Source organism: Penicillium psychrofluorescens (genome assembly GCF_964197705.1).
Source record: "Penicillium psychrofluorescens genome assembly, chromosome: 2".
Lineage (NCBI taxonomy): Eukaryota > Fungi > Ascomycota > Eurotiomycetes > Eurotiales > Aspergillaceae > Penicillium > Penicillium psychrofluorescens.
In genome coordinates, this window is record NC_133440.1 from 3,654,930 (window position 1) to 3,681,262 (window position 26,333).

A 26,333-nucleotide genomic window follows, 5' to 3' on the forward strand; every position below is an offset into this window, starting at 1 on the left:
TTCAACTCCATTCACAATGAAAGCGATTCAAATCAGTGAATACGTCAAGGTACGTCGTCGGGCTCCCCCAATCCAATCTCCATCAGCTAGGTAGCTAAAGGACCTCGATCAATCTAGGGTCCCCTGGACCTAAAGGTCAGCGACGTCCCAGCACCAACCCCGTCGCCGGACAAATACTTGATTGAGATCCACTCCGCCGGGACCAATTTCTTCGACATCCTTCAAATCCAAGGCAAATACCAGAACCAGCCGCCGCTGCCATGGGTGGGTGGCATGGAGTTTGCCGGCACGGTGCTCGCCACCCCGACGGCCTCGAAGACACCGTCAAAGTACCGCGTCGGTGATCGCGTCTTTGGTGCTAACCAGGGTGCGTATGCGACGCATGTCCTGGTCAATGAGCAGACGCTGCTCCCTGTTCCGAGCGGCTGGAGTTTCGAGGATGCTGCGGGACTGTTTGTTACAGCGCCGACTTCCTACGGCGGTCTTGTGCAACGTGCCGGTGTCAAGGCTGGAGATTGGGTTCTGGTCCATGCTGCGGCAGGTGGTGTTGGTCTCGCTGCTGTGCAGGTGGCCAAGGCCAAGGGTGCGACGGTGATTGCTACGGCGGGCACGCAGCGCAAGCGTGAGATTGCGCGGGAGTTTGGCGCAGACTATGTGATAGATTACCGGGAGAAGAGCTGGCCAGAGGAGGTGAAGAAGCTGTGTGCGGCACACCGTACGGGCAATGGCAAGGCGGGCGTGGATATTGTCTATGATCCCGTCGGCATGATCGATGCCAGTCTCAAGTGCGTGGCGTGGAATGCGCGCTTGCTGGTGATTGGGTTTGCGGCCGGAAGCATTGAGAAGGTCGCGCTGAATCGGGTGCTGCTGAAGAACGTGAGCCTGGTCGGCTTGCACTGGGGCCAGTATGCCCGGTTCGAGACCGAGACTGTGGGGGCTGTCTGGCAGGGGATTTTTGATCTGGTGGCCCAGGGCAAGTTCAAGGGAACGGCCTTCAAGGACGAGAGTTTTTCTGGTCTGGAGAGTGTGCCACGCGCCCTGCATGCGCTGGGTAGTCGCGAGACCTGGGGCAAGGTGGTGGTGAACGTCGTCGGCGACGAGAAGGCGAAGAGCCGGCTGTGAGGGAGATTTCTTACGTGTATGTATGAATATACGGAGATCAAGCAACATTGATTAGGATTGAATAGAATAGTAGTATATGTAGGTGCGCAAGGAGTCATGCTCTCGTAGAGATTGAGTAGAAACTCGAGCAAGTGAAACATGAACTATGAAGGCCCTGTTGGTAGTCTTGCTCTGGCAACATGGACAACAAGGTCCGCTCGCAGTCCAGCTCCAGTCAGACACAGCCACAAGACGTGGAACTTATGTCGACCGTCCTAGAAAGGGTCCGTGGAATGTCCGGTGGGACGGGGACAGCTGGATGGAGACGTTGCGGATGACGTGGTTTTTGTATTCAATCCGTTAGTATTAGTGATATAAGAAAATGATAAATGCAGAATGCGCCATTAGATTCTGGACAATTGTCAATAGTGTGGTGCTGAGGAGAGAAGTGGAAGAAGGGAGTGGAAGAAAGAAGTTGGAAGTTTTGATGGAGAGGAAAATTGACGGGGCGGGCCGGATTTATTTGTCCCCGGCAGCCCTAATTAATAGAAAAGCAGACAAGATTATTTCACATTTCCACCCTCAATGATGTCTCTCATGCATGTGCACAATCGTAGTCCAGCCTTGACAGCACTGTCTACTCATGGTATGCCCACACCAGCAGCATTGCAAACCAGAAGGCTGTTGGGAGAGAGGTGATGAGCGCAATGGCAGAGCTGGTGAACCAGGCACGTCAATAAACGGCTCGAATTTTCTAGACATTGGTAATTTCGTGTGACCAGGAGTCTCTGATGGCACTTTTCTGCGACCGAAGTGACCAGACCGAGATCCAGTAGACAGCTGGGCATATACCTCGGACGGTGAGTCGTGCCAATATCGACATGTACAACAAATCACAAAGACCTTGGCAACAACTTGATGCTTTTGTTGCGATTTCAGTTTTTGAACGGGCTTCCACCGCAGAAAATTTGCGGACCCATTTCGTGGAGAGAGCAGACCGTTATGCTGAATGATCGGGTGTCCATTCGCTATAGAAGTATTGGGAGCAGGACTTTGTGACTGGGTGTCAGGGGCCCGGATCTGTAGAGCACGAGGACGTGCTTTGGGCGAATCCGGGCCTTCTTCGTCGGCAGTGTCGTAATCGGAGCGGGACGAATACAGGGACGATGAACGGCTGTGTGTCTTGTTTGGTCCATCATGGTCTCTTCGAAAGGATCCCTCCCCGGAATCTTCGGTTGCAGTGCGATATCTTGGTGATCCGTTGGTCACTCTGACAGGGACTTCGCTCTTGCCCTCGCCACTCACCCAGATTTTTGGAAGTTCCGAGTAATCGGCCTTTCCTTGATTTGAAGATCTCGGTGCTGTTCCATTGCTGTGCTGTAGCAGAGGACCAACTGAGGATTGCCTCTGGTGCCAATAATCGTGCAGCCTCCTGCTGTTCCTTACGGGTAATTGCGGGGGTGGGAGTTCGATTTCATTCTGTATTGCTTCTGCCCGAGTTGATCTCTCGTATGTGTGATTTGATGGCACCTCGGGCAGACCATTTCCTCGATATTCCTTGTCTTGAAAGGACGTGGACAAGCGAGGTGATTGCTTTTGCACCTCTGAGACTCTTTTAGTCGCAATCTCATTTCGATCGATATTTTCTATGGCCGTTGGATTGGCCGCAAGGGGAGAAGGTTTGTGTATCTTTTGGTATCCATGCGGGCCTGCTTCTATCTGGTCTCGGTGAGAAATGTGGTTGTCATTCATATAATTTGAAGATGGAAGAGCATTTTCTGCAAGTGAGCTTTTCTCGCTTTCAGAAGATCCACGTGTATAAAATTGGTGAGGCGTCGTGACTCTGGAGCTAGGTACCGGCTCCAGATGCACATGCTGGGAAGAATTAACTTGTGGTGTCTTTCTCGAAGGTTGTAACGAAGCTCGAGAAGAAGTCATTTCAGATTGAACAGAGGAGTCCATGTAGCCAACTCCAGGAGCACGCCTCTCATGCCTGAGAGTAGCAGTAAACAATTCACGGTCAAGATCTGCCGCAAGCTTTGTCACCGGTGAACTGTTCTTGCTGGGAATACCGGCAGCATTGCCTTTCCCAGAGACCTCTCTGCCCGCTTCGTGTGCGCCGACATTCCTACTCTGCCAGGCCTGCGCCGTTTTCCAATTTTCCCGGAGATCATCCACTTTGGTAGTCGCATGAAGAGTGCGCTGAGATTGGTTGAAAGTTGCTTGATTCATCTGAAAAGAGCTCTGCCTGGATTCCAGCTCTCTGGTTATGTCTGCTCCAAAGCGTTCCGGCAACGCTAGCGCCAAATATGGTGGCCCCGAAGGCATTTCAGAGAAAACATCAGCAGATCGGTGCTTAGCCGAGGCCCGATCGCCTCCATTCATAGAGCTTGACCGAGACCGCGAGCTTCGCCTGGAACTTGAGAAGAGCGCTGAAAAAGGCCCGCTCGCCGATCGCGGCTGATCAGCACAGACACTAGAAGATCTGCTGGACGGTTGTTTCTTTGTCAAGCGGCGCGAATTTCTGTCGTAGATGCCACTATCCAGTCGGGCCTGGGCTTCGTCTAGGTGTAGCAGCCTTTTTTCGAGCTCTTGTCTTTCTGCTTCCAGACGGCGCGTGGCTCGCTTCTCTTTGCGGGCTGTGTTTTTATTCCAGGTTGGGGAAACGCAGATACTATTTGTGAGCTCGTCGATATCTTTGGCTATCTGGTCTTGAACCGCATTATTCTCGAAGCCAAATGCAATAGGCTGAATTGAATCGGCTGGATTTCCGGGTAATAACAACTGTGAGTTCTGTGGTGAATGGGGGAGCGAGTTGGGCTCTGCTTGCTGGTGCGACGAGTGTCTGACAGAGATCTCACATGTGGTTTCTGGCCGTTGATCAGGAACCACATCATTGTTTCTAATCACGTTGAAGCTCTGTCGTCTCTGCGGATAGTCAGGACTGGATGACGCTCCATGGTTGTTAGTTAGGGGTTCAACCTTTTCTGACCGGTCAACATGGAAAACCCGGTGGATTTGCTCCGAGATCGACGATCTCCGTCGTCTGCGGGGCTCGACAGACATTTTGGGTTAGGATGCGGCGATGGCACAGGATGGGACAAAAGATCAGGTGAGAGGAGCCATTGACAGGTAATACTGCGGGAGAAAGAGAAAAGAAAAGGAAAGGAGGAAAAGACAGGAATTCGAATCGACACTGGTTGCACATCTAAGACATGCATTGCTTGTTGTTCGCACTCCAATCCTCCGCGGCCCCGAATCCAATTCCTACTGAATTTTTTTTTTAATAGCGTTCCTCGGTCATTATACATACTGACTATGAGATGAAAGAAGAAGAACAAAGTCAACATGACGGACACGAACAATAGGCGAACTGCCTGAGGTGTCTAGATAAAATCGGCCTTGGCCTTTTTGGGAGATCGCGGAGTCAATACACATCTCGCTTTTCTCTGGTCTCACCTCTCAAGTAAATACCGAAATACCACTAACCACTTACAACTATGTCTGCTCCGCCCAGCTACGACGAGTCCCAGGCCCAGAATAAGGCACCCCCTTATCACAACTGGCAAGAGGCCGTCCCAGATACGGCGACGTTCCCCCCGCCGCCAGTGTCGGGTTACTACGCTTCAGGGACGGGAAATGCATCCACCGACGATGCGGACCGCGCCCATGCATTTTGTGACAACACGGCCTTGTGGAAACCCACAAGGCCCTCACCTGCCGTATATCGTGCGGTGCAAGAGTATGACATCCGGCCTGTGCAGCCCCGCGAACTCCGCGGGCGGGTTGTCCCCCAGCCCCCGCCAACACGCGAATGGAAAGGAGCATCTGCAGACCGGAATCGCGACTGTGTGGTTTTGACGCATCTGCCTCTCTACTTCGCCGCGGTGGACTCGCCGTTTGAGCAACAAACAAGCAAAACCATCTATTTCGAGGTGACGCTACTTGGCCTGCGCGCTGGGCCTGGAGCTGACCAGAGCGGGTTTTCCATCGGCTTTGCCGCGCAGCCCTATCCCTCGTGGCGCTCCCCGGGCTGGGAACGAGGAAGTCTGGGAGTTTGCTCGGATGATGGCTGTCGCTTCGTGAATGATTCATGGGGCGGGCGTGATTTCGTCACTTCATTCAACGTCGTCGGCGAGACCGTTGGCATCGGCATGGTGTTTACTCAACCGGACAAGATAAGCACTGACTCGAAAGACCGGAGGAGGTGCGCGGTCAAAGTGTTTTTCACTCGCGATGGACGAAGAGTAGGGGAGTGGGATCTGCATGAAGAGGTGGACGCGGATTCTGGGAGCGTCGAAGGGTTAGAAGGAGACTATGATCTGTACGGGGCCATTGGCCTGTTTGGGGGCGTTGACTTCACAGCTTGCTTTAGCCCTACCGGCTGGCGCTGGAGGCCCTAGGGGGAATTGATGGAGATTAGCATAGGGCTGAAACTGGCTCTTCCGACTGTTTGCTATACACAGTCTCGCTGGCGATTCTGAGTTCAACTGCGGTGGCTTTGAAGCTCGAGTCTCTTCTCGTTGATGAGTTGTGGGGGTTTCTACATCACGAATGAACGCAAACCAAGCATTGCTATATCCAACGGTCAATAGGAGCCCTGCCGATGGCGTCTACCCAGCTGCACAAGCTCCATCATCGGACGCATTCCGGTTCTAGAAACGGTGGGCCCAACTGCCCCCCAAGCTGTGCGCATTAGTGGCTTCGGGGGGAAGCACGAGGTGCAGTTCCGTTATGGGTCGAACGGTTTCATCGTATGCACCGGAGGCAAGAAAGGGCAAGTGCTCATGCATTCTATCGCCAGGATGCATGAATATAGCTTGGATGGCACCTAGGAGAAATATGTATTGCAATACGACTTTTTTGACGTCATGAAGGAGGAGTCCTTCGATCTTTTACGAGCAGGCAAAGGTTAATGATGATGAGGGAATAGAACAACACGAGGCTGAACCTCTTGGCAGGAATGCGAGCGAAGTCCGAGCCAGTTGTGGTTTTCTGGGCAGCGCCTTGACCTACCGTAGTTGCATGCCACGCGCACTGACAGATACGCTCGGGCGTCGTGGGGGATTTGCGTGAGGAGAACGCAGCATCGACCGGAAGGAGCTTCCTTGTTGACATTCGGTATGCAAGCACGATCATGTCGCTCGCAATAGGTGGGTCAGTCGCCGAGGATTCGCCTATTCCCGTCACGGTAACAGATAGGAACCCGCTATTATCATTAAGTAAACAATAGTACACGAATCCTTGGAGGAAGCCCCGAAGTCGGGCATGGACCAAGCTACAGCTGCAAGCCAATGCAGTAGATCCAGACAATAGTAGGCGGCGTGGCTGCAGCTAAAGGTCGCAGGCTTTGCTGGGATAAGGCTTCCGAACCCCTACGCCCAATCGAACCGGCTCATTCGCACGGCGCTCCCAGGTGGAGGGTCATTTCCATCAGATCGTGCCGCCTGGGCCGGTCTTGATGCGACACCGTGGGATATCACGACATCGAAGTCAGCCATGGTGGAGCGGAGTTGTTTTCAGGCAGCCCAAGAGGGGTGGCCGGTCTCCGAAGATGCCCCAGACCCCCCGATCCACCAGCGTTACTGCGCTTGTAACGCACTACCATCACGCCCCACACGGGAAGACGATCTGGATGCTGTTTTGGCTCGCACCACAACGTCGTGGGGTCCGTAGTGCATGTTGGTCGGTTTGGGGGGCTTGGCGATGCAAGCTGAAATCGGCTTCTTCTCGTCTCAGCCGACCAGGAGGGGAAGCATCAATCAGTGGCTCCCAATGAATGATGGATTGCAGGAGAGGAAAAAACCGGGCTTGCATCTGATCGACCGCTCGAGCTGCATGTCATCCGTCTTTCCGTTCTTGACAGTTGGCTACCGTCGTCTGAGTGGCCACTCCGCCGACGGTGATATAACCACGCTCCCCCCCTTCTCCCCACTGCCAAAGCTACTATTTTGCCGAAGCAGATCAATGCGTTGAGGGAACTAAATCCCACAAGACACCGGTATGAACCGGTAGTGGACCAATATGGTTATTATGGGCCAGTGGAGCCAAGGCCGGCCTAGTGTCCGTGCAGCCCGAGAGAGATAGTGAGTACGCGTCCGTTTCACTCGAGAACTGCTCTCCGGACCGACAGAATGAATAATCTGACTCTGGTGAGACGGGCACTTGACCGTCTCCGGCGGAGAACACCATCAGCTCTTGCCACAGCGGATCAAAGTATCGGATTGCGCGGCGTCCCGGCGGTTGCCTGAGAGCCTTCGTATTTATGTCGCGCGGCATGGATCGGGGGATCCCAATGGGGCCTTTTGCAGATGCAAGCCATGGGTGACTCCGCTAGGGCTGGTCAGCACGAGGGTCGTTAGACGCCAAAGCGACTGGCGCGCAACAGCCCCTGGCCAAACAAGGCCGGCCGCTCATTATTCCCGGGTTTCGCCAGAAGGGGGAGGAGTCTTTGCACTAGACCCTGTATTCGCTGCAGGGAATGTTGTTTTCTTTCGATCCCCCGTCCTTGTCGCCCAGGTTTGGTTTCATCCCGTGCCAACCCTAACTCCCCCTCCCCCCCACCAGTCACGAAGGACTAACCAGGAAGCGAAAGCAACGGCGGCTGCACGAGTTTCCACGGGGAATGGCGATCGCCACCAGGATTGCCGCTTTTCCCTGATTCTCCTCATGCACACGACCTCTGAAGAAATAATAGTACTAATCGGATGGTGATCGCTGGGAGTTATGTCTGTATTAGCCGTGGCCGGGGCGGGCCTCTCTCTTTCTCCACGCACGCTTTTTCACCCGAGTACAGAGTTAGTTAGCTCGTCGATGGTACCTGCGACAGATAAGAGCGAACCTGGTATTTTTGCCATCCAGCTGATATGGTCGAGTAACTTTTGCCCCCTCATTTGCGGTCGCCCTCGGGCCATCGGCATCCACGTAGGCTGGAATGTCTTGGGCGAACGGCTTACCCTAAGAATAGTTTTCCCCTCGCAACGGACTCTGGTCTCGCTGGGGCTGATAATAATAATCAATAATAATCATCGTTCGCAGTATTACCTTTTATTACACACATACCACTCCACTTGGTCCATGTCACTCACTGCATGGGCCGCCGCCCATCCGTCTCCACCGTTGTCTGCCTCCATCTAGATCCAGGGTCTCTGACGCACGAGGCAAAACTACACCTGCAGCATCCTCAAAACGACAATAATCATAAATTTCCTGCATGTGCTGACTCCGGTTACTACTACTAACCCTGGTTGCCTCGCCTCCTTCCTGTCCGTTTTCTTTTCCTTTTCTCTCCGTTCCTGTTCTCTGGGCTGGTAGAGGAAGCATTGTCTCCCCGACATTCGTTCTCTTTCCTTCCTCTATCTCTTCCACCAGCCCATTTGCAGGACCGCCGGGCGGAGACTCCCGGCTAAGTCGAACTAAGGTACGCAAGACCAGTTTTTTTTTTGCCCCCGTTCAATTAGCACTCGATCTGACTTCGCAGGTGATTCAGTGGATATCCTAATTGGAAACAAAAAACCAGAAAATCCCACGGGGAGAGGGACAATTAAAAAGAAACCCGAAAAATCATGGCCTTTCCCTTTCTGCGGGCCTTCATCGCGCTGTTGTGAGTTCTGAATACCACTGGAGTATAAAGCCCCCGGCTGACACCAGCAGTGTGTACCGCTACTTCCGCCTCGCCGTCAATCTGGTTTCCTTCTGGACGTTTAAGCCGATTCCGCCACCGGAGAACCCGAAACTGACCTCGCAAGATGTCTCGGTCATTATTCCCTCCCTGGAGGGCTGCGGCGATGAGCTTTTCGAGACGGTCCGGACCATCCTGGATAATCAGCCCTTCGAGGTGCTGCTGGTCACCATTGAAGCCAATCGGAAGAAGGCCGAAAAGATGTTGAGTGCGATGCCAGCATCGAAATCGCGAATCCGCTTGTTCACCGTCACGCATCCCAACAAGCGCCGGCAGATGACCAGAGCCATCCCCGAAGTGCGGACGACCATCACCATTCTGGCGGATGACGATGTAAGTTGGCCGCGGACCGTACTGCCCTGGATCCTGGCTCCGTTTGAGAAGGATGAGATGTATGGAGGTGTGGTGACCTGTCAGCGACTGCGCCGCGCCAGTGCGCCGACTCTGTCGGAACGCATCTGGGGGTTTCTCGGCGCTTTGTATCTGGAACGGCGCAACTTCGACTGCGGCGCCACCACTCATGTGGACGGCGGCCTGCCGTGCATGTCGGGACGGACCGTGGCCTACCGGACCAAGATCCTTCAGGACGAAGGATTCACCTACTCCTTCACCAATGAGGAGTGGTGGTGGGGCAAGTACCAGCTCAACGCCGACGACGACAACTTCATTACGCGGTGGATGGTCTCGCATGGCTGGGAAACCTACATGCAATATCACCCCGAGGCAGAGGTGCTCACCACGCTCGAGGACAACCCGCGGTTTCTAAAACAATGTGCCCGCTGGTCGCGCAGCAATTGGCGCAGCAATCTCACCAGCATGTTCCATGAGAAGCACATCTGGTAGTAAGTGTCTACCCTATTTCAGCCCCAATGGATTCACCCTCCTTTCCAAGCCACGGCCTGTCCCACACGAGTCTCCCTGCCGCGGGCATTGCTACCCGTTCAGAGGAGCGCCCTGGAGGCGAGCACTTGGGGAGCGTGAGTGATCCGACATGGCCATTGCTTTTCCACAGCTTTTTTTTTTTTTTTTCCGAAAGGGATCTACGCCTTGTTTCCGCCACTAGCATGCTAACGGATTCCACCCATCTAGTCGACAGCCGTGGAGTTCCTATGCCGTTCACTTGACGACCTTGTCCCCACCGGCCCTTCTGGGCGACCTGCTGCTGGTCTGGCTATGCCACAAGGCGACTGGCCCATGGGGAGATGTCTCCCACAGCCGGGCCATGACGGCACTGTACCTGTGGATGTTCACTAGCAAGTGGATCAAGCTACTTGGCCACTACATCCGCTACCCGGTCGACGTGCTGCTGCTGCCCGTTTCGGTACTGTTTGGGTATTTCCACGGCATCATCAAGGTGTACGCGGTGCTCACCCTCAATGTGGTAAGTGTCTTGGTTTACTAGTTCGCGCACGTCCCTCCGGTCATTGTACGCTTTGATCACACTTCTCCTCCCTCGTCCTCGTGCAGCTGGGCCTTTACCCACTGTGCCGGCCGATCGGTTGCGTTGTGCGGCATTAATTCGGCATTTCCCCTTTCCTGTCATGTCTCGACCAGTGCTTTCAACTCTAAAAGACATCACTGACATGCTTTCTTGTTTCTCCTCCAGACCACATGGGGTAGCCGTGATGGCGCCGATGATTACGACGCCGAGCGCATGAAGAAACGAACCGATCTCGACCGCATGAAGCAGCCTTATTACCCTAGTTTCCTCACCAAATAACCAATCCGACAGTCCAAAGACGAATTCGTCATCCTGAGAAAAGCTCCGCCCCTTCCTCGTTCCTTACCACCTGTTGTCCATGCTGTCCGGCCTGGCATGTTGACGACGCCATGCCCTAACGACAATTACTACTTTGCTTGCAGCTCTTTCTAGATGTGTCCCGTCCAGCGCTTGATGTTCTCCGCTGCTATTCATGGCTTAGCATCTGGATTTCCAGTTTTCCCCCTCCTTTTCTGCATATTCCCCGCATCTTTTCTGTCGCCGATATGACCGGTGCTGTTCTTCACTTCTGTACCAGCCATGTGCCCATGCTCCTTTTTTCGCGTCTCTTTCTCTTCTCTGCACATTACGGCTGTCCAAAAAGGTGGTCCCTCTTGAGTCTTTTTCTATTTGTAAATTACAAAAGCATGGGCGGATGTCGTCGTTTTGCGTCTTCCTGTTCCTTTACGCTTTGTTTTTGCTGTCGTGGTTTCTTCAATGTACCAGGTTCTTCGTTCTTGATCACATTTCATTCCGTCTGATCTAGACGCGCAATTGAAGAGTATTCTGCTTTTGGATTTTTTTCCAATCTCTGATAATTCACCTGCCAGACGCTGATCACCGTCATCGCACATGGACTTGATGTAATTGTGCAGCGCCACTCGTACCCAACTCGGACTTTCTCAATGGGCGAGACATTGCCTAAGTAGTCAAACTCGGTAATATTCGAGTATGCTGCTCGGGCTAGCGCGTAGTTAGGTGGTTGGGGCGATCGGGCCGAGACTGCATCACTAATCTTCAATTTCCCTCTTCTTTCTCTCTCTTGCTCGGCGCACCCCCAACACACGTCAACCAACCCCACGACCACTTCTACACTCCTTATCTATTCACTGTGTTTGTTTTCTTGACTCCGACTATCGCACATGGCAGCTCTCCCTCGCGCGGCTGCATTGCCGTCGCGACTTTTCCCGTCTGCCCGGCTCAATGCCTCGCGTTGCCGGTGCATCCATTCCTCGCCCGTCAAGGCAGCAGTCGCACACCCAGCCACGGCCCATGGCCCGCCCCCGAAAGCTCCGGCGCCATCATCAGAGTTCAAGAAGCACCCAACACCCCCAGAAAACCCAGAGTCCGCACAACCGGCGGCGGAGAGAGCCAATCTCACGAAGCCTACTACCAGCGGGCTGAGAAAACGGTTCTGGAAGGATGTCCATGTCCAGGGGATGCCAGGTATGTCTTGTCTGTTTGTGTCGGGACAGTCGCACGCTAACAATCGACCTCACCCCCTTGTCTAGAGGAATACCAAGTTCTGCTTGACAAGCGTCCCGTCCGAACGCCTACCAAAGAAGTGCTCTCCATTCCGCCGACGAAGCCTCACCTTGCACATGCGATCGCCCTCGAGTGGGATGTGATGACCACTGCCCAACAGGCAATCAAAACCCATCTCATTCCCTTGACTTCCCTGTCGGCTCGCGCGGCCGACATTGTGCGCGAAGATGCTGAGGGCCTCACCACCACCCGAGAGCAGATCATTAAGACGGCCATGCGCTACCTCGAAACCGACACACTCCTCTGCTGGGAGCCGGAGCGGGAAACCGGACCGACCCATTTACTAGAGAAGCAGGAGACTGGGGAACCAATTGAGAGTCTACGGGAGATCCAGATGCGGGTGGCCAAGGAGATTATGGGGTTCTTGTCTACGAAGGTATGGCCGGGCCTGGAGATCAAGCCCATCCTCGACAGCGAAAGCATTATGCCCGTGTCGCAGCCGCGGGGGACCCAGGACAGCATTCGCACCTGGATCTCGGAGCTCTCACCGCATGATCTGGCCGCGCTGGAGCGAGGGATCCTCGCGTCCAAGAGCCTGCTGATCGCGGTCCGACTTTTGGTGGAGTGGAGCGAGAATTTCCGGGCGGTGCAGCGGGTTGAGAGGAAATTCGGGATCGAGGAGGCGGCCGAGGCATCGAATCTGGAGGTGAAATGGCAGACGGACATGTGGGGTGAGGTCGAGGACACGCACGATGTCGATTGGGAGGACCTGAAGCGGCAGCTGGGCAGCGTGGTGGTGCTGGTGAGCGGCGAGCGGCGATAGAGAGAGAGATCCTTCTAGCCCTTGACAATGTATAGTAGAACCAATCGGATACCCTGCGGAGTACTGTGTGTGTGTCTGGAGTAGGAACTGCCAAGGCGGCGATCAAAGAGCACCTTTTGCCCCCCTCAAAACACTAGTGAACTAACACCAACTCGTCACTACTCTCCCCTCCCTTTCTCTCTCTCTCTCTCTCTCTCTCTCTCCATCTTCCCTCCCAAGATCAGGCGCGCCATTGGAGCATGTCTGACAAACCCGAAGGGTAAGTGCTGTTAATTATTGTGATCCCCATCGTTCGCCCACTGCCAGACCTGATCGAGTCCTCCCCACATCGTTCGGTCGCTATCTCTAGTCTCCAATCACCACTTCGTCTGCCTGCGCGTGGACGGACTGGCGGTCGCACCATCCTACCTTGCCCCCCCTTGCGAAGCTCCGCTGACATGCCAGCGTATCCTAGCCACAAACGCTCCCGCAGCGCGTTGGCGCTGACCCTGCTCCACCGGGACAAGTCCAAGGGTGAAGATAAGGACAGTGTCGACGACGATACCGACAACCAGTCAATCGGCTCCTTGCGCTCGAATGGCTCTTTGAGACACATGCGCAGCGCCAGCCGCCATAGTCGTCGCAAGCAACCCAACCTCGATACCATCTCGGCCCGCGGCTCCTCCCAAGAACCCCTCGAACCTGTCATCTCCAACCAGAGCACGGACACGATGGAAAAAGTGCTCTCGGTGGCCCAGACAGAGGGTAGCAGCATGTCTCTGGACCAGTCTGTTCGCACATTTCGGTTCTTTGAGATTCTGCGCAGCGGAGACACCATTGCGATCTCCAAAGCGATCAAGGAGACCAAAGACCCGCAAGCTGCGAACGCTCTATATGGAACTACGGCTCTCCATTTGGCGCTCCAGTGTGCCGAGCCCGAGGTGGTCGAATTTGTGCTGTCTTCCGCGGACGAAGAGGATATCAACGCCCGGGATCGCGAAGGAAACACCCCCCTCCACCTGGCCGCTCAGTTGGGGCGTGTTCCTCTGGTGCGTGACCTGCTGAGCCAGCCCTCGGTCAACGATGCGATCACCAACTATCGCGGCCAGATGGCCCTCGATGTCGCCCGCACGCCCGAGATTTTCCAGCAGCTGCAGCTGTCTCGGTCACTGTTCATTGATACCAAGACACAGGAGATCCAAGCGCTGATTGCCAAGCACGACTACGAGAACCTTGAGAAGCTATTGGAAGAGCCTCGGGTGGAAGGCATTATAGATGTGAACAGCCAGGAGCTGGTGACGGATCGGACCACTTTACAATCGGGCGGCACTCTCCTGCACGAAGGTGCCCGAAACAAGGACGGGCAACTTATTCAGATTCTACTCACCCACGGAGCGGACCCCTTCCGGCGTGATAAGAAGGGGAAGTTACCCCAAGATGTCACCAAGGATGACAAGACCAAGGCGATTCTGAAGAAATCACCAGCCGCAGTCATCGCGCAGCGAGGCATTCAGGAGAAGGCAATTCTTGGCAACAACAATGCTCAGGGACTTGCCGGGAGAGTTTCGACGGGTGAGGCGCCGCTTGCGGGTAAAGATGCTCGGGAGATGAAGGGATATCTCAAGAAGTGGACGAACTACACCAGTGGTTACAAGTTGCGCTGGTTTGCGCTGGAGGATGGCGTCCTGAGCTACTACAAGCATCAAGGTAAGCTGCTCATCTCCGGACCAAACGGGATGATACTGATTTGTCTCAAGACGATGCCGGCTCTGCTTGTCGGGGTGCGATCAACATGAAGATTGCACGACTCAGTATGGATGCGCAGGACAAAACCCGCTTTGAAATCCTCGGCAAATCCTCGGTCAAATACCACCTCAAGGCAAACCATGTGGTAGAGGCAAAGCGCTGGTTTTGGGCCTTGAACAATGCGATACAGTGGGCCAAGGACGAAGCCAAGGAGGAAGAACGGCAGCGCTCGAAGAACGCGGAGGTGCTGCGTCAGGCCAAAATTGATCAGTCCGAGGGACGGGCGCCGGATACCATATCTGAATCTGGTCTGACCCATAAACCCAGTGGCAAGGGTCTAGCACCCCCGGTGCCTAGTGGTAGTGAGAGCCTCAGCATGCAAGGATCTCGCACGACGTTTGATAAAGACGACGAGAGCGCCTATGGTGGCTCGTATGATCAAAGCACTGCACAGAACGACGTGAACCGAGTGATCAGCCATGTCACTACGGCGACCGATGTCGACGGTGACGACGATGACTATGGCGACTATGGCTCCAGCCGTGATATGCCCGCCACCGACAAAGATGCTCTCAATATCACCGCACAATCGGCCAAGATTCAACTGGATCTCCTCGCCAACGTGGCTGCTTCGTTGCAGGCTGAGAGGTCGAAGAGTCCAGACATGACGATTGCAGACCCGGCAGTCGTCCAGGCTCTTGGTGCGTATGAAGCAGCCGTCAGCAGTCTGAAGGGCCTGGTGCAGAATCTACTCAAGATCTCGCGAGACCGAGACTCCCACTGGCAATATCGCCTCAGCAGGGAGGAACACCTTCGCCAAATGTGGGAGGAAAGCATGGCCCGAGTCGCTCACGAGCATGAAGAGTTGCAATCCAAGATGGGCGAGTCAGAAGAGAAGCGGAAACGAACGAAGAGAGCACTGAAAGAGGCTTTGGAGAGTGCAACAGCCAGCAGCCGCTCTATCAGCGGCGCTCCCTTCCGCGTGCCGGCGGAAGGCCAGAGGTCTATGGAAAGTAGCCAACCCGATTTCCGTACTCCGGAAGCAGAGGCCGAGACAAACCAGTCGAACGAACAGACAGTTGAACCCACCGTTCACCGAAAGCCATCTATGCCCTCCCAGATGGACAATTTGTACGACGAGTCTGATGAGGACGAGTTTTTCGATGCTATCGACGCCGGAGAGATCGAGGTGGAGGATCTGACCAAGGTTGGGCCAAAGGATCAAGAAGAACCGAAGAATGAGAGTGCTGAGGTCCGTGCTGTCAAATATTCTGTCATTGAACCGTCCTTCAGGGGTTATGAAGAACCCATTCGAAAGCGGCTCAAGATGGACAATGACAATCGACCCAAGATTTCTCTTTGGGTAAGTGTTTTGCGTACCACTCCAAATAGACGTACAAACGCTCACACTGGTTGTTTCTAGGGCATCCTGAAATCCATGATCGGCAAGGACATGACGAAGATGACTCTTCCGGTCTCTTTCAATGAGCCCACTTCACTGTTGCAGCGTGTGGCTGAGGATCTGGAATATACTGACCTTCTTGATATCGCGGCGGATCGATCTGACTCGATGGAGCGTCTGGTCTATGTGGCCTCGTACGCGGCAAGTGAATATGCCTCGACCATTGGACGTGTGGCAAAGCCCTTCAACCCTCTCCTCGGCGAGACTTTCGAGTACGTCCGGCCCGACAAGGGCTACCGGTTCTTTGTTGAGCAGGTCAGCCATCATCCGCCCATTGGCGCTGCGTGGGCTGAATCGCCCAAATGGGATTACTGGGTAAGTGTCGATGCTGGAATTTGAGGTGCATTTATACTCACAACTGCGCAGGGCGAATCTTCTCTGAAATCCAAATTCTACGGCAAGTCATTCGACATTAACCTGCTGGGCACTTGGTTTCTGAAATTGCGGCCCATCACCGGCGGCGAAGAACTGTACACCTGGAAGAAGGTCACTTCATCCGTCATCGGCATCATCACCGGCAACCCCACGGTGGACAACTACGGTCTCATGGAAATCAAGAACTGGACGACGGGTGAGGTCTGTTACCTGGACTTCAAGCCTCGAGGCTGGAAGGCGTCCTCCGCCTACCAAGTAAGCGGACGTGTCGTCGACCGGGATGGCTCTCCCAAATGGAGTATCGGCGGCCGATGGAACGACAAGATCTATGCCCGCCACACCCCGGGCTTCGAGGCGCCGGTGTCTGGTCAAGACCCGGAATCGGCCAAGACGTTATTGGTCTGGCAGGCTCACGAGCGTCCTTCTGGTATCCCGTTCAACCTGACACCCTTCGTGCTCACGCTCAACGCGGTCACCGATAGTCTGCAACCATGGCTTCCGCCCACCGACACTCGTTTGCGTCCTGATCAACGTGCCATGGAGGACGGCGAGTACGATTTTGCCGCCAGTGAGAAGCACCGTGTGGAGGAGAAGCAACGCGCCAAGCGGAAAGAGAGAGATATCAACGGCGAGGTGTACAAGCCCCAATGGTTTACTCGGGCTCGGGAACCGATCACTGGGGAGGAGTACTGGGCTCACAATGGCAAGTATTGGGAGTCGCGAGATCACCAGGATTGGAGCCTAGCCGAAGACATCTTCTGAGGGAGGGTGTTTTTCTTTTTTCAGCTCGTTTATTCATTTCATTGTACAAGATTTGTTCTGACGCCACACATACATGCTATTGGCTTGCATCGCATCAATCATATTTAGTTGTCTTCGTGCTCATGATGAAGTGTGTCCAACACCGCAGTAAATATTGTCGTAGATCACGTGCACCGCAAGAAGTCCCTAACATCGCAGCTGCATCCACTTCGTTGCTCTCCCACTCTCCATTCAACCATGACAGGTGGTTATACCTGTTCCCGGTGCCTTCAGGGCCTCCGGAAGGGCCCTCAAGCCTCAAGTCACCACATTCGTCTCTCACACTTGCCCCATTCCCGACCAAGGTGCACCGTCTCTCCGTCTTGGGTCCGCAGCTTTGGCTCCCAACGCAATGGACGCTCACCGGGGACAACCTTGCCAGAGCAAGGCAAGGCCGTCTCCAGCCCGTCAGGCCCGTCCTCAACCCCCATTTCGACACCTTCGCTCGCCCAGCGCGCTGCAGCCTCCACGGCCTCCGGTTCCTCCGTCGATACGCGAGCCCTCCTGAAACCAAACAACCTGTTCCACTCGTTCTCCAACTCGCCCGCTCCAGGCATCCGCCAGCGTGCGGAATTCATCAAGCAGAATGCCTTTTGCCCTCACCCGAGCCACGAGCAGACCCGCGCCCCCGTCTCGCCGCACGATCCGGAAGCGCGCAAGACAAGCGACAGCACCAGTGTTGCCCCCGCGCACTCCCACTTTGAATGCCCCGACTGCGGTGTCCCCATTTATTGTTCGGAAGGCCATTGGATGGACGATTTCGAGGCCCATCTCGAGATCTGCGACACTATCCGCCAGATCAACGAGGATGACCACGACCTGCACTCGGGTCGCTTTTTCCCGGAGTTCTCGTACCCCGGCCTGCAGGATGAGAGTTTCGTGATCAACATGACCAATTGGGATACCTTTCTCTACACGCGCGAGTACGATGCGATCAACTCCGATCGCAGCATGCGCCAGGTCACCCGCATGCTGACCTACCCGCAAACCATTGCCAGTGTCTTGCATGAACTGAGTCCCTACAGCTTGCGCAACAATGGGCGATTGACAGCGGAGGGACTGAAGAGCGTAACCGGTAAGTCGGAAGTCTTCTTCCCAATTCATTTTTGCGCAGCTGCTAAAATTTCTTGTCCTTAGCTCTCCGCTACTCCCTGCATCCCCCTAAGTCCGGTGAAGGCACCGACATGAAGGGCCTCCGCCTCAAGGCGCCGCCAGCCCGAATCTTTATCCTCGGCGCCCGTGCCGAGTCTTCCCTCCCCCGCGAAGTGTGGCTCCAGCTGCAAAACATCTTCCCGCGCGCAATGCTGCACCTCATTTTCATCGGCCCCGAGAGCATGGCCAACCGCGATGCGGAGTTCCCGCTGCCCGAGCGCACGCCGGAGAACCCCTTCGGCGCCATCGTGGAAGATCGCCTGGGCGGCCAGATGAAGATCAGCACCTACGTCGACTACTTCCACACCATGTACAAGGCGCAGTACTTCCAGCCGTTCGACCCCTACCTCGACTGCATTATGCTTTTCCACCCTGGCCTGGGCCATCCCGCCAGTTCGCACGAGTGGGAGGAGACGCTGCCGCAATTGCTGGAGACGAAACTGCCCATCTTGTGTACGGGTTACACGCAGTTTGACATGGAACGCGATATCAACTGGGTTCATGAGAAATGTGCCGGCGAGTTCGATATGCTGCTTGAGCCCGGCGAGAATATCTTCCGCAGTCTGCGCTGGGATCTGAATGACCTCGATCCCCATGATATTTCGTGCGGGAACTGGGGACTGTGGGCTTTCCGAGGAAAGAGGTATGTTTTCTGGCGTATTGTGTGATCGAACGGACCACTAACTGATATAATCTCAGATACGAGGCTACTTTCAAGGAGTAGGCGCTGGCCAATTGCATTCTGTATGATATGTTGGGCTCTGGATGAAGTAGATAGATTTGTTTAGTTCTGGCGGATGCAAGCCCTCTTCCGTCCGCTCCCCGGGGGCGTTCGTGTATGATCTAGATCAAATAACTTTTTGGATTGCAGTGTTGATTCATCATGGTACGATCTACGAGGGCCCATGTAAAGATCCGGGTCTACATAGCCACTGGTCAGGAGAAGTTTAGACAAGTACCAATAAAAGGTGGATTAAGGGCAATCCCTAAGTGTACAAATACTGGGCCGCGAGACCATAGAAAACCGCCACAAGAAAGGGTAAAGGTAAAAAAAGCTCATCAGTCCTACACTCGTGAGACCAAAAGATGTATGACACCGAAGCGCTCGCAGCGATGCACGCATCCCTGCAGAAAGAAGAAGAAAAACAGAATCCCCATAGTCAAGGCATATAAAACATCGTAGCCTGAGTGGGCCGGATTGAAAATGGGGAAAAGAAGAAAAAAAGGGTATAAAGTAGGCATCAAGAAGTCGGAGAGCTCGTTAAAGATCACCGTGACCCAGGGAAAGAAGTATATCGGTGGGGAAAAAAGCAGAATATGTGAAAAAGAAGCCAAAAAAAAAAGAAACAGTCCCCCAGTGCGGGACCGAGGGCTTGCAGAACCGTTGTGCGCACAACCACCAATTAAGATGGCTTCTTCTGTGTGTGTGTGTTCCTCTATCCAACGCCCAGCCTGTCAAGGAAGAGATCTTCAAGATCCACCCGCGAGATCAAATATTGACACCCGTGTCAAGTGGTGAGATGCGTTTAGGCCAGCACGAACCCAGCCACGGCCATCGCAGCAGCGGCCACAGCGCCGGACAGCTTGAGCGACGAGGCGCCGTTGGTCGTGTTGGTGGGCGTCGCCTTGGGTGGCGCGGGCGTCGAGGGGCTGACCTTCACGGTGACGGAGGAGGTAGTGAGAGGGGTGCTGGACACAAGCGGAGTGCTAGTGGGGGTGCGGGTGGGCGTCGGGGTCCAGGTAGGAGTTGGGGTGCTGGTCGGGGTGGGCGTGGGCGTGTAGGTCGCAGGCCACAGAGTGAGGGTCTTGTGGTTGGCTGCTGGGGCAGCAGCCTGAGCGGCCTCAGCGGCGAAGGCGACGGGCGCGATGGCCGAGAGGAAGAACAGAGCCTTGGTGAACTGCATTGTGGTGGTTGTGGTAGGAAATTGATGTTGTTTGGTGGTTGTGAGATGTTGTTTACTCGCCGGAATGTGGGAGTGAAACTGAGTGAGTGACTAGGGCTTCTGGAGAAAAGAATGCGGGCCCGATGGGAGGTTAAATGAATGGCACTGTTTGGAGCGAGTCCAAAGACAGGAAAAACGATAGACTGGGATGGGATGGGAGAAGAGAAGGAGAAGAGAGAAAAGACACGAGGAGGGCGAGGGTTTCAGGGGGAACGAGATTGGCAGGGGCGGCGCCTAACCTGTTTGAGCCGGGCGCGACGGTAATCCCGTTACATCCATCGTTACGGTATTGAAGGAAGGGTTGATGCTCGTACGATTTCTACCACTCAGCGACTAATTACAATCAAGCAACCATCAATTCATCATCCATCCATCGCAGCCGCACCGAACTAAATTCCCCAGACTGCAGCAGCCACCACGGCCACCGTGACCAGATAACCGCCCAGATGCGCTGGCACCGTGCCTGCGGGCGACGCCCCGTTGGTCGCTGTGGTCCCGTTGGGCAGCGTGCCATTGATATAGATGGTCTCGGTGCCATTGACATCCACCACGCGAACATTGGTCGAGTTCTCAGGCCGCTCCCCGTGGAAAAGCGAGGTGTAGTAGGTCTGGTTTTGGTTGTCGCCGCAGCCACACTCGCTGTACTGCGCGCACACGCACTCCACGAGGTACTCATGGTCGTTGTACAGGTAATGATGCGGGTACGGGTAGAGGTAGTAGCTGTTGGCGTGCAGCAGAAAGGCGGCCCCCAGGAACCCCAGTCCAGCGCCGGCCACCAGGTGCGGGCTGATGCTGCCGGATCTGCTGCCGGAGCGATAGGGTGTGCTTGCGCCCCCGGCGTAGAAGCTACCGCCGCCGTACTGGGGCTGGACGCCGGATCCGCGACTCGTGCTGCCGCCCACGTTGCTGGATGAGCTCGTGCTTCCACTGCTGCTGCCTCCTCGACTGCTGCCACCGCGGCTGCCGCTGCTGCTGCCGGAGGACGAGCCCGTGCGCCCTCCACTGCTTCCTCCGCTGAAACCTCCGCCGCTCGAGTGGCCTCCGCCGCCACCCCGTCGCTTCTCCAGATCGATCAGATCCGAGGTCTCTGGGGTGGGATCCGCATGACGCGCGACTAGGTCATACAGGTTGGGGATCGATAGGGACGAGACCCCGGAGGAGAGAAGCAGGAACGTGGGTACCCAGGAGATCTTCATTTCGATCGATAGATTATAGAGATAGGGCGTGTCAAGAGGAGAGGATGAAAGACCAAAAAAAAAAACAGGGAAGAAAGTGGTTGTTGGACCCTTGGACCCCTTTTACGAACAATCTCGTATCCGGTTTGTGGCTCGGCGGCCACTAAGAGCCTCCGCCCCGAACATGGCCTAATCATCTCAGCCGCTCAGGGCACAGCCACTATGGTTCCAGGTATTATCGTTACAAGAGGAAGAAAGACTTTTTATCAATACCTGTGCAGGTAAATTGATCTAAATCTATAGGATATAATAATTAACGAGGATGATTCATCCAGGCTACCCAATTTCGTGCTGGCAATTGATAGCACCACCAATCATCAGACAATACAAAGTCAATAAGGAAAAGAAAAAGGTATCGGACAGGAAAAAGAAAAAAAGGCAGTGATTGACCTCCATCACATGCCGACATGATGACCATGATCATTCAAATAGCAAGGAAATAACAACAGACATGCGAGGGATCGAGACACTCGACCATCCATCAGAGTGGCTCCTGCGTTCCGTCTCCAGGATGGAACTCCGAAGCAAATAATAGCCCGGATGCAGATTTTTGTCACCCGGTAGGCGTTTAATCCGAGACGTGCTTCTCGCTATCGCCACTGCTCGTGGCGATCTCGGCCTTCTCGGCTTCAGAAGCGACCTGGTGATCCTGCAGATCCAGGCCCAGCTCTTGCGACATCTGAGCGATCTGCTCAATGGTGAGCTTGGGCATCTCCTGCGCGACCTGGTACGGCCACTTCTTCTCGATGTGGGCCTTGGCGAAGATGATGTCCACCTCCTCCAAGTCACGGCCCGCGGTCTCAACGTAGAAGAACCAGGCGAAAGGAATGGCGATAAAGTTGACCAGGGCGAAGAAGAGATAGATACCCCAGGGGCTGGCGGAAGAGAAGACGGGCGTGAACATGACCACGGCAAAGTTGGTGATCCAGTTGGTGCAAGTCGAGGCCGACGCAGCCATGGTACGGGTGCGCAGCGGGTTGATCTCGGGCGGGTAGATCCAGGGCAGCGGCAGCGTGGTGAAGGCGAAGAAGACGATGAACAGGAAAATGCCGACGACGGCACCCTTGGAGTTCTGCGTGTTCGCGTCGATCAGGCAGGCCATGGTGATGATGAAACTGGAACCCTGGCCCAGGAAACCGATCAAGAACAGGTTGCGGCGGCCCACCTTCTCGATCATGAAGAAAGATGGGATCGTAGCCAGCGCGTAGACCGTGGCGAAAACACCACCCAGGACCAACGAGAGCTTGCCTTCCATGTTCAGGTTCGTCTGGAAAAGCAGCGTCGAGTAGTAGATGGCGGCGTTGCAGCCCGTGAACTGCTGGAAGAACTGGCCGGAGCAACCGATCATCATGCGCTGGAATTCCTGGGTCTTGCCAAAGGTGAACAACTGTCTCCAGCTGGCCTTGTTGCCCTCGGTGGCCTTGAGATCGGCCTTCATCATGTTGAAGTCCGCAAGCACGTCCTCGGCGTCGGGCTGACTATCGTTGAGCATGGCCAGCACCTCACAGGCCTCCTTGTCATGGCCTCGCATGACAAACCAGCGCGGGGACTCGGGCAACATGAGAGCGCCGACGCTCACCATGATGGCGAAGACAATCTGGAAAGCGACCGGGAAGCGCCATTGGGCCGATGTGTTCACGTACGAGAGGCCGAAATCGATCCAGTAGGCGACAAAGGTGCCGACGGCGATGATGGCACCCTCGAAGCAGACGAGGAACCCACGGTTGTGAGCCTTGGAGCACTCGGACTGCCAGACAGGAATGGTGGCCGTGTCCATGCCGTTTCCGACACCGGAAATGACCCGGCCAATGACGAACTGGCCCAGACCCCAGTGGGGGCCGAAAGCAGAGGCGGAAATCAGGGTACCGAGAATCATGAGGATGCCACCGGCCACCAGCAAAGGCGTCCGGCCAATGCGTTCGCCGTAGGAGAGGGTAAAGATGGCACCAAAGAAACAACCGAGCTCATAACAGGAGGTCACCGCACCGCGGAGGACCGAGACATGGGAAACGAGGCCCGGGTGGAGATCCGGGTGGGCAGGATTGGCCAGCGGCGGGAACTCCTTGGTAAACTGGTCACCCGAGATGATACCAGACATCAAGCCTTGATCATAACCGAAGAGGGAGAAGCCCACGACGGAGGTGAAGGTGATGGCGAGGCGGAGCTTGCGGCCCCGCAAGCCGGATGCGTTTGTCCACATATTGGACGAATGTTAACCTTTGACCACTCTACCCAGGAGGGACAGGAAGAAGAAAAGAAGGGAAAGGTATAATACAAAGGTGGGGGAACACCTTTTGTACTAGGTATGAGAGAAAAAAGAGAAAGAAAGTAGGGGGATGCAACATCAACAGGATCCGGGGGATGGCAGCATCCCCCCTCCTTTATAGATCTCGCAACCCAACCAACCCCGGCGAAGAAGAAAAAAAAAAAAATTAAAAATAAAAAAAGGCCTTCAACCGCTCCCACATGTGAGTGGAGTTCGCCCCCCCGAACCAAGGTGCTGAAAATTCCGGGACTATTGTGGTGGGGCGTGGCGGAGACGGCAGGATGGAGTGGGATAGTGATTGGTGCCAGGGACGGGTTACTAGCCTATCCGAGATCATCTCTAGAAGTCGGAGTAGGAGTCGCGGTGATGGTGAATCAAATCCTCGTGAATGATTTGAATTCGATCACGCATAGAGAAGACAATCGAGCAGATCTGGAGAGAGAGAGGCCCCGAGAGAAGACACTCCGCGCGGTGAAGAAAGTGCGGGTGCCCCGGACTGCTCCCCGTCCCGGCCGAGTTGCCTGTTTTCCCCTTGGCCCCCCGGCCATCTCCCCCGGCTGACCTACGCCCCCCGGCTTTTCTCCGTTCCCGCACTCGCCTTCCTTCCCCGATACAATGAATACATCCCTACTTCATCATCTTTGCATCCTTCCTGATTAAATTATTCTTAGGACTCCCATCCTCCCCTCCCCCCCCCCCCACTCCCCGGCCCTCTCTCGCGGTTCGCGACCTGCCATCCTCTGCGCCCGGCCATAGAATCGGGGGATTCCCGCCCTCTCTTATTTCACGGCGTGGAGCCTCATGAGCCGCCGCCGACTCAAGCGCCAGCCTGGGGACCCCAAATGACGACGCGGGAGCCTCGTAACGGCATACCTTCCACGTCCGACAAGCGTCATTCGCTGCCGAACGCCTAAAGCAGCCGCTTGGCACGCGATGGTGGGTCGCCACGGTGGGTCGGTGGGAGTCCCTGAGGTTAAGGCGCCTGTGGCGTGACGACCCATGGTGCATGCCGTACTTTCCTCTTGCGGCTCCGACCCAATACCCGGCCAAGGAAAGTATGCCGCCTCCGGTCCAAAAGCCACAGCCGCTGCTCCTCGGGAGTCAACCTTAAAGAGTGCCATGGTGGCGGCGGTGCGCAGCGACAGGGCGCAATACACCCTTGGTCGCAGGCGATGGGATGGTTGACTCTCAGTAGGCGTGGTTTTTTTCTTCCGTCTCGCCAGTCCTACCGGGAAAGAGAAAAGACCAACAGACCGCACAACTTTCCTGAGGATGACCCACCAGCCCGGTGGAGCTCACAGGCCAAAGCGATGTCGTAGATGGCTTGAAAATGCAACGAATCACCCCACCGGGATTGATGCCTCTGGTCAGACCTCCCAGGGCAGGCCGGCTTGTCCCGAACTGCTACCGGTCCGACGTGGACAGCACTCTTCAACGCCCATAGAGGTAGGGCGACCCGGGGGTGTCCGAGCCACTCTCAACGAGATGCCGAGGCGACCCCGAGAGGTTGCCCATGAAGGATGGCGTCGGCGGCGGCGGGAACGTCCAATCTTTTCGCTAGGCCGTGCGGATTCTTAATCCCGCCATCCAGGGTCGCTTCGGAATGACTCGCTGTTCGATGAGGCCGTGGAGTCCCCCACCACCTTTGCCCGCCCCTCCTTCTCCGGCCCTCCAGATTCTCCCCTCATTCTCTCCCCTGACAGACCGCTTCGGCCACGTCGTCATCGGCGTCCGGAAGGCGGCTACGCCAGTCGCCGTCCGCAAACCCCTCGACCACTCACGTGAGTGCATTTGAAGAAGTAAAAAAATTTCTACTAGTTTGCCACTACGGCGCTTCTGCGAGCGAACTCTCAAGCGTTTAACTCTAATTAAACAGGCACAATGCGCAGGGTGTCGCAAGTGGAGTTTTGATTATGGAAGAAGAAAAAATCGGGTAAAAGAAAATTTCCATCCCGGCGCGGGCTTGGCCGACGTCAGCCGTCTTGTGTCTGCGACGACCTCGCCCAGGTGGATAACAATCGCACCCAAGGACGGAAGAGTGGATGAAACCGAGCTCACTTCGCGTGGCATGTCCTAACGATGAGTTTTTTTTCTTCGGACCCAACCGCCGTTCTCTTGAAGAGGTAATGTCAGTGCAAGGGGCCAGAACGGAAATTCGTGCGCCGTGGGGGTGGAACACCAATTGGTCTCGGGAGCCCTGGCACGGCACGGCTTGAGGTCGGTTCGTCTCGGAGCTCCAGAATCGGAGGTGTTTTGGTTACTACTGCTGTACCAGAGGCATACTGTACTGGGTACTGTAGTTCCCTAGTAGATCGTGCACGTACGTCTGTCTGTCTGTCTGTGCACGGCTTCCCGACAGAAGAAGCATTCTAGAAACCCCCAGAAGTCGATCTCGAGATTATGCAATGGATGTAGGTGCATCCGATGAACTCTCATGGCACCGTAGCCGTGCGATCGTCAGGGGCAGCAGAGCAAGAGGATATCACTATATCCACCACTCTCCACTATCAAAGAATGATAATCTCGGCGTATACGACTTGGTCGACATGGCAGGGCAATAAGATACTCCGGACAAGGGCAAACGGCCATGGTTGGAGCTGATTGAATTATCATTATCATTATTCTGTGCACCTAGTGACGGCCTCCGAACCGATGACCGATGGAGTCATGTTAGATTATTATTGTTTCCGCGGTGGATCCCCTTTATTAGCCGAGGCGAGACCGCGTGAGAGACAGCCTCAACCCACTCTTGCGCCCTGGGGCCAGTATGAGGTCCTACGCGTGCAATGCGAGTCGGCCCCGTC

The 26,333-nt window shown here is 55.2% G+C and overlaps 9 protein-coding genes across 9 annotated transcripts; 6 read left to right on the top strand and 3 right to left on the bottom strand.

The window, feature by feature from the left end:
- Positions 1-16: 16 nt before the first annotated feature.
- PFLUO_LOCUS3554 (uncharacterized protein) lies at positions 17-1,122 on the top strand (the record flags this gene model as incomplete). Its single annotated transcript, XM_073780813.1, has 2 exons — positions 17-49; positions 118-1,122. The coding sequence occupies 2 exons, from the start codon at positions 17-19 to the stop codon at positions 1,120-1,122; spliced, it is 1,038 nt and encodes a 345-aa protein (XP_073637630.1).
- Positions 1,123-4,601: 3,479 nt separating this feature from the next.
- On the top strand, positions 4,602-5,504 carry PFLUO_LOCUS3555 (uncharacterized protein; the record flags this gene model as incomplete). Its single annotated transcript, XM_073780814.1, has 1 exon — positions 4,602-5,504. One exon carries the CDS (start codon positions 4,602-4,604, stop codon positions 5,502-5,504), a length of 903 nt encoding a protein of 300 aa, XP_073637631.1.
- Positions 5,505-8,666: 3,162 nt separating this feature from the next.
- PFLUO_LOCUS3556 (uncharacterized protein) lies at positions 8,667-10,502 on the top strand (the record flags this gene model as incomplete). Its single annotated transcript, XM_073780815.1, has 5 exons — positions 8,667-8,704; positions 8,755-9,624; positions 9,675-9,759; positions 9,879-10,163; positions 10,389-10,502. 5 exons carry the CDS (start codon positions 8,667-8,669, stop codon positions 10,500-10,502), a joined length of 1,392 nt encoding a protein of 463 aa, XP_073637632.1.
- Positions 10,503-11,404: 902 nt separating this feature from the next.
- On the top strand, positions 11,405-12,570 carry PFLUO_LOCUS3557 (ATP synthase mitochondrial F1 complex assembly factor 2; the record flags this gene model as incomplete). Its single annotated transcript, XM_073780816.1, has 2 exons — positions 11,405-11,708; positions 11,774-12,570. 2 exons carry the CDS (start codon positions 11,405-11,407, stop codon positions 12,568-12,570), a joined length of 1,101 nt encoding a protein of 366 aa, XP_073637633.1.
- Positions 12,571-13,007: 437 nt separating this feature from the next.
- On the top strand, positions 13,008-16,894 carry PFLUO_LOCUS3558 (uncharacterized protein; the record flags this gene model as incomplete). The annotated part of the gene is made up of 4 exons (XM_073780817.1): positions 13,008-14,256; positions 14,307-15,658; positions 15,719-16,072; positions 16,124-16,894. 4 exons carry the CDS (start codon positions 13,008-13,010, stop codon positions 16,892-16,894), a joined length of 3,726 nt encoding a protein of 1,241 aa, XP_073637634.1.
- Positions 16,895-17,131: 237 nt separating this feature from the next.
- On the top strand, positions 17,132-18,809 carry PFLUO_LOCUS3559 (translational activator for mitochondrial COX1; the record flags this gene model as incomplete). The annotated part of the gene is made up of 3 exons (XM_073780818.1): positions 17,132-18,008; positions 18,071-18,728; positions 18,785-18,809. 3 exons carry the CDS (start codon positions 17,132-17,134, stop codon positions 18,807-18,809), a joined length of 1,560 nt encoding a protein of 519 aa, XP_073637635.1.
- An 802-nt stretch (positions 18,810-19,611) lies between these two features.
- On the bottom strand, positions 19,612-19,989 carry PFLUO_LOCUS3560 (uncharacterized protein; the record flags this gene model as incomplete). Its single annotated transcript, XM_073780819.1, has 1 exon — positions 19,612-19,989. One exon carries the CDS (start codon positions 19,987-19,989, stop codon positions 19,612-19,614), a length of 378 nt encoding a protein of 125 aa, XP_073637636.1.
- A 428-nt stretch (positions 19,990-20,417) lies between these two features.
- Positions 20,418-21,224, bottom strand: PFLUO_LOCUS3561 (uncharacterized protein; the record flags this gene model as incomplete). Its single annotated transcript, XM_073780820.1, has 1 exon — positions 20,418-21,224. One exon carries the CDS (start codon positions 21,222-21,224, stop codon positions 20,418-20,420), a length of 807 nt encoding a protein of 268 aa, XP_073637637.1.
- Positions 21,225-21,831: 607 nt separating this feature from the next.
- PFLUO_LOCUS3562 (sugar transporter-like protein) lies at positions 21,832-23,463 on the bottom strand (the record flags this gene model as incomplete). Its single annotated transcript, XM_073780821.1, has 1 exon — positions 21,832-23,463. The coding sequence occupies one exon, from the start codon at positions 23,461-23,463 to the stop codon at positions 21,832-21,834; it is 1,632 nt and encodes a 543-aa protein (XP_073637638.1).
- Between the last annotated feature and the right edge of the window lie 2,870 nt (positions 23,464-26,333).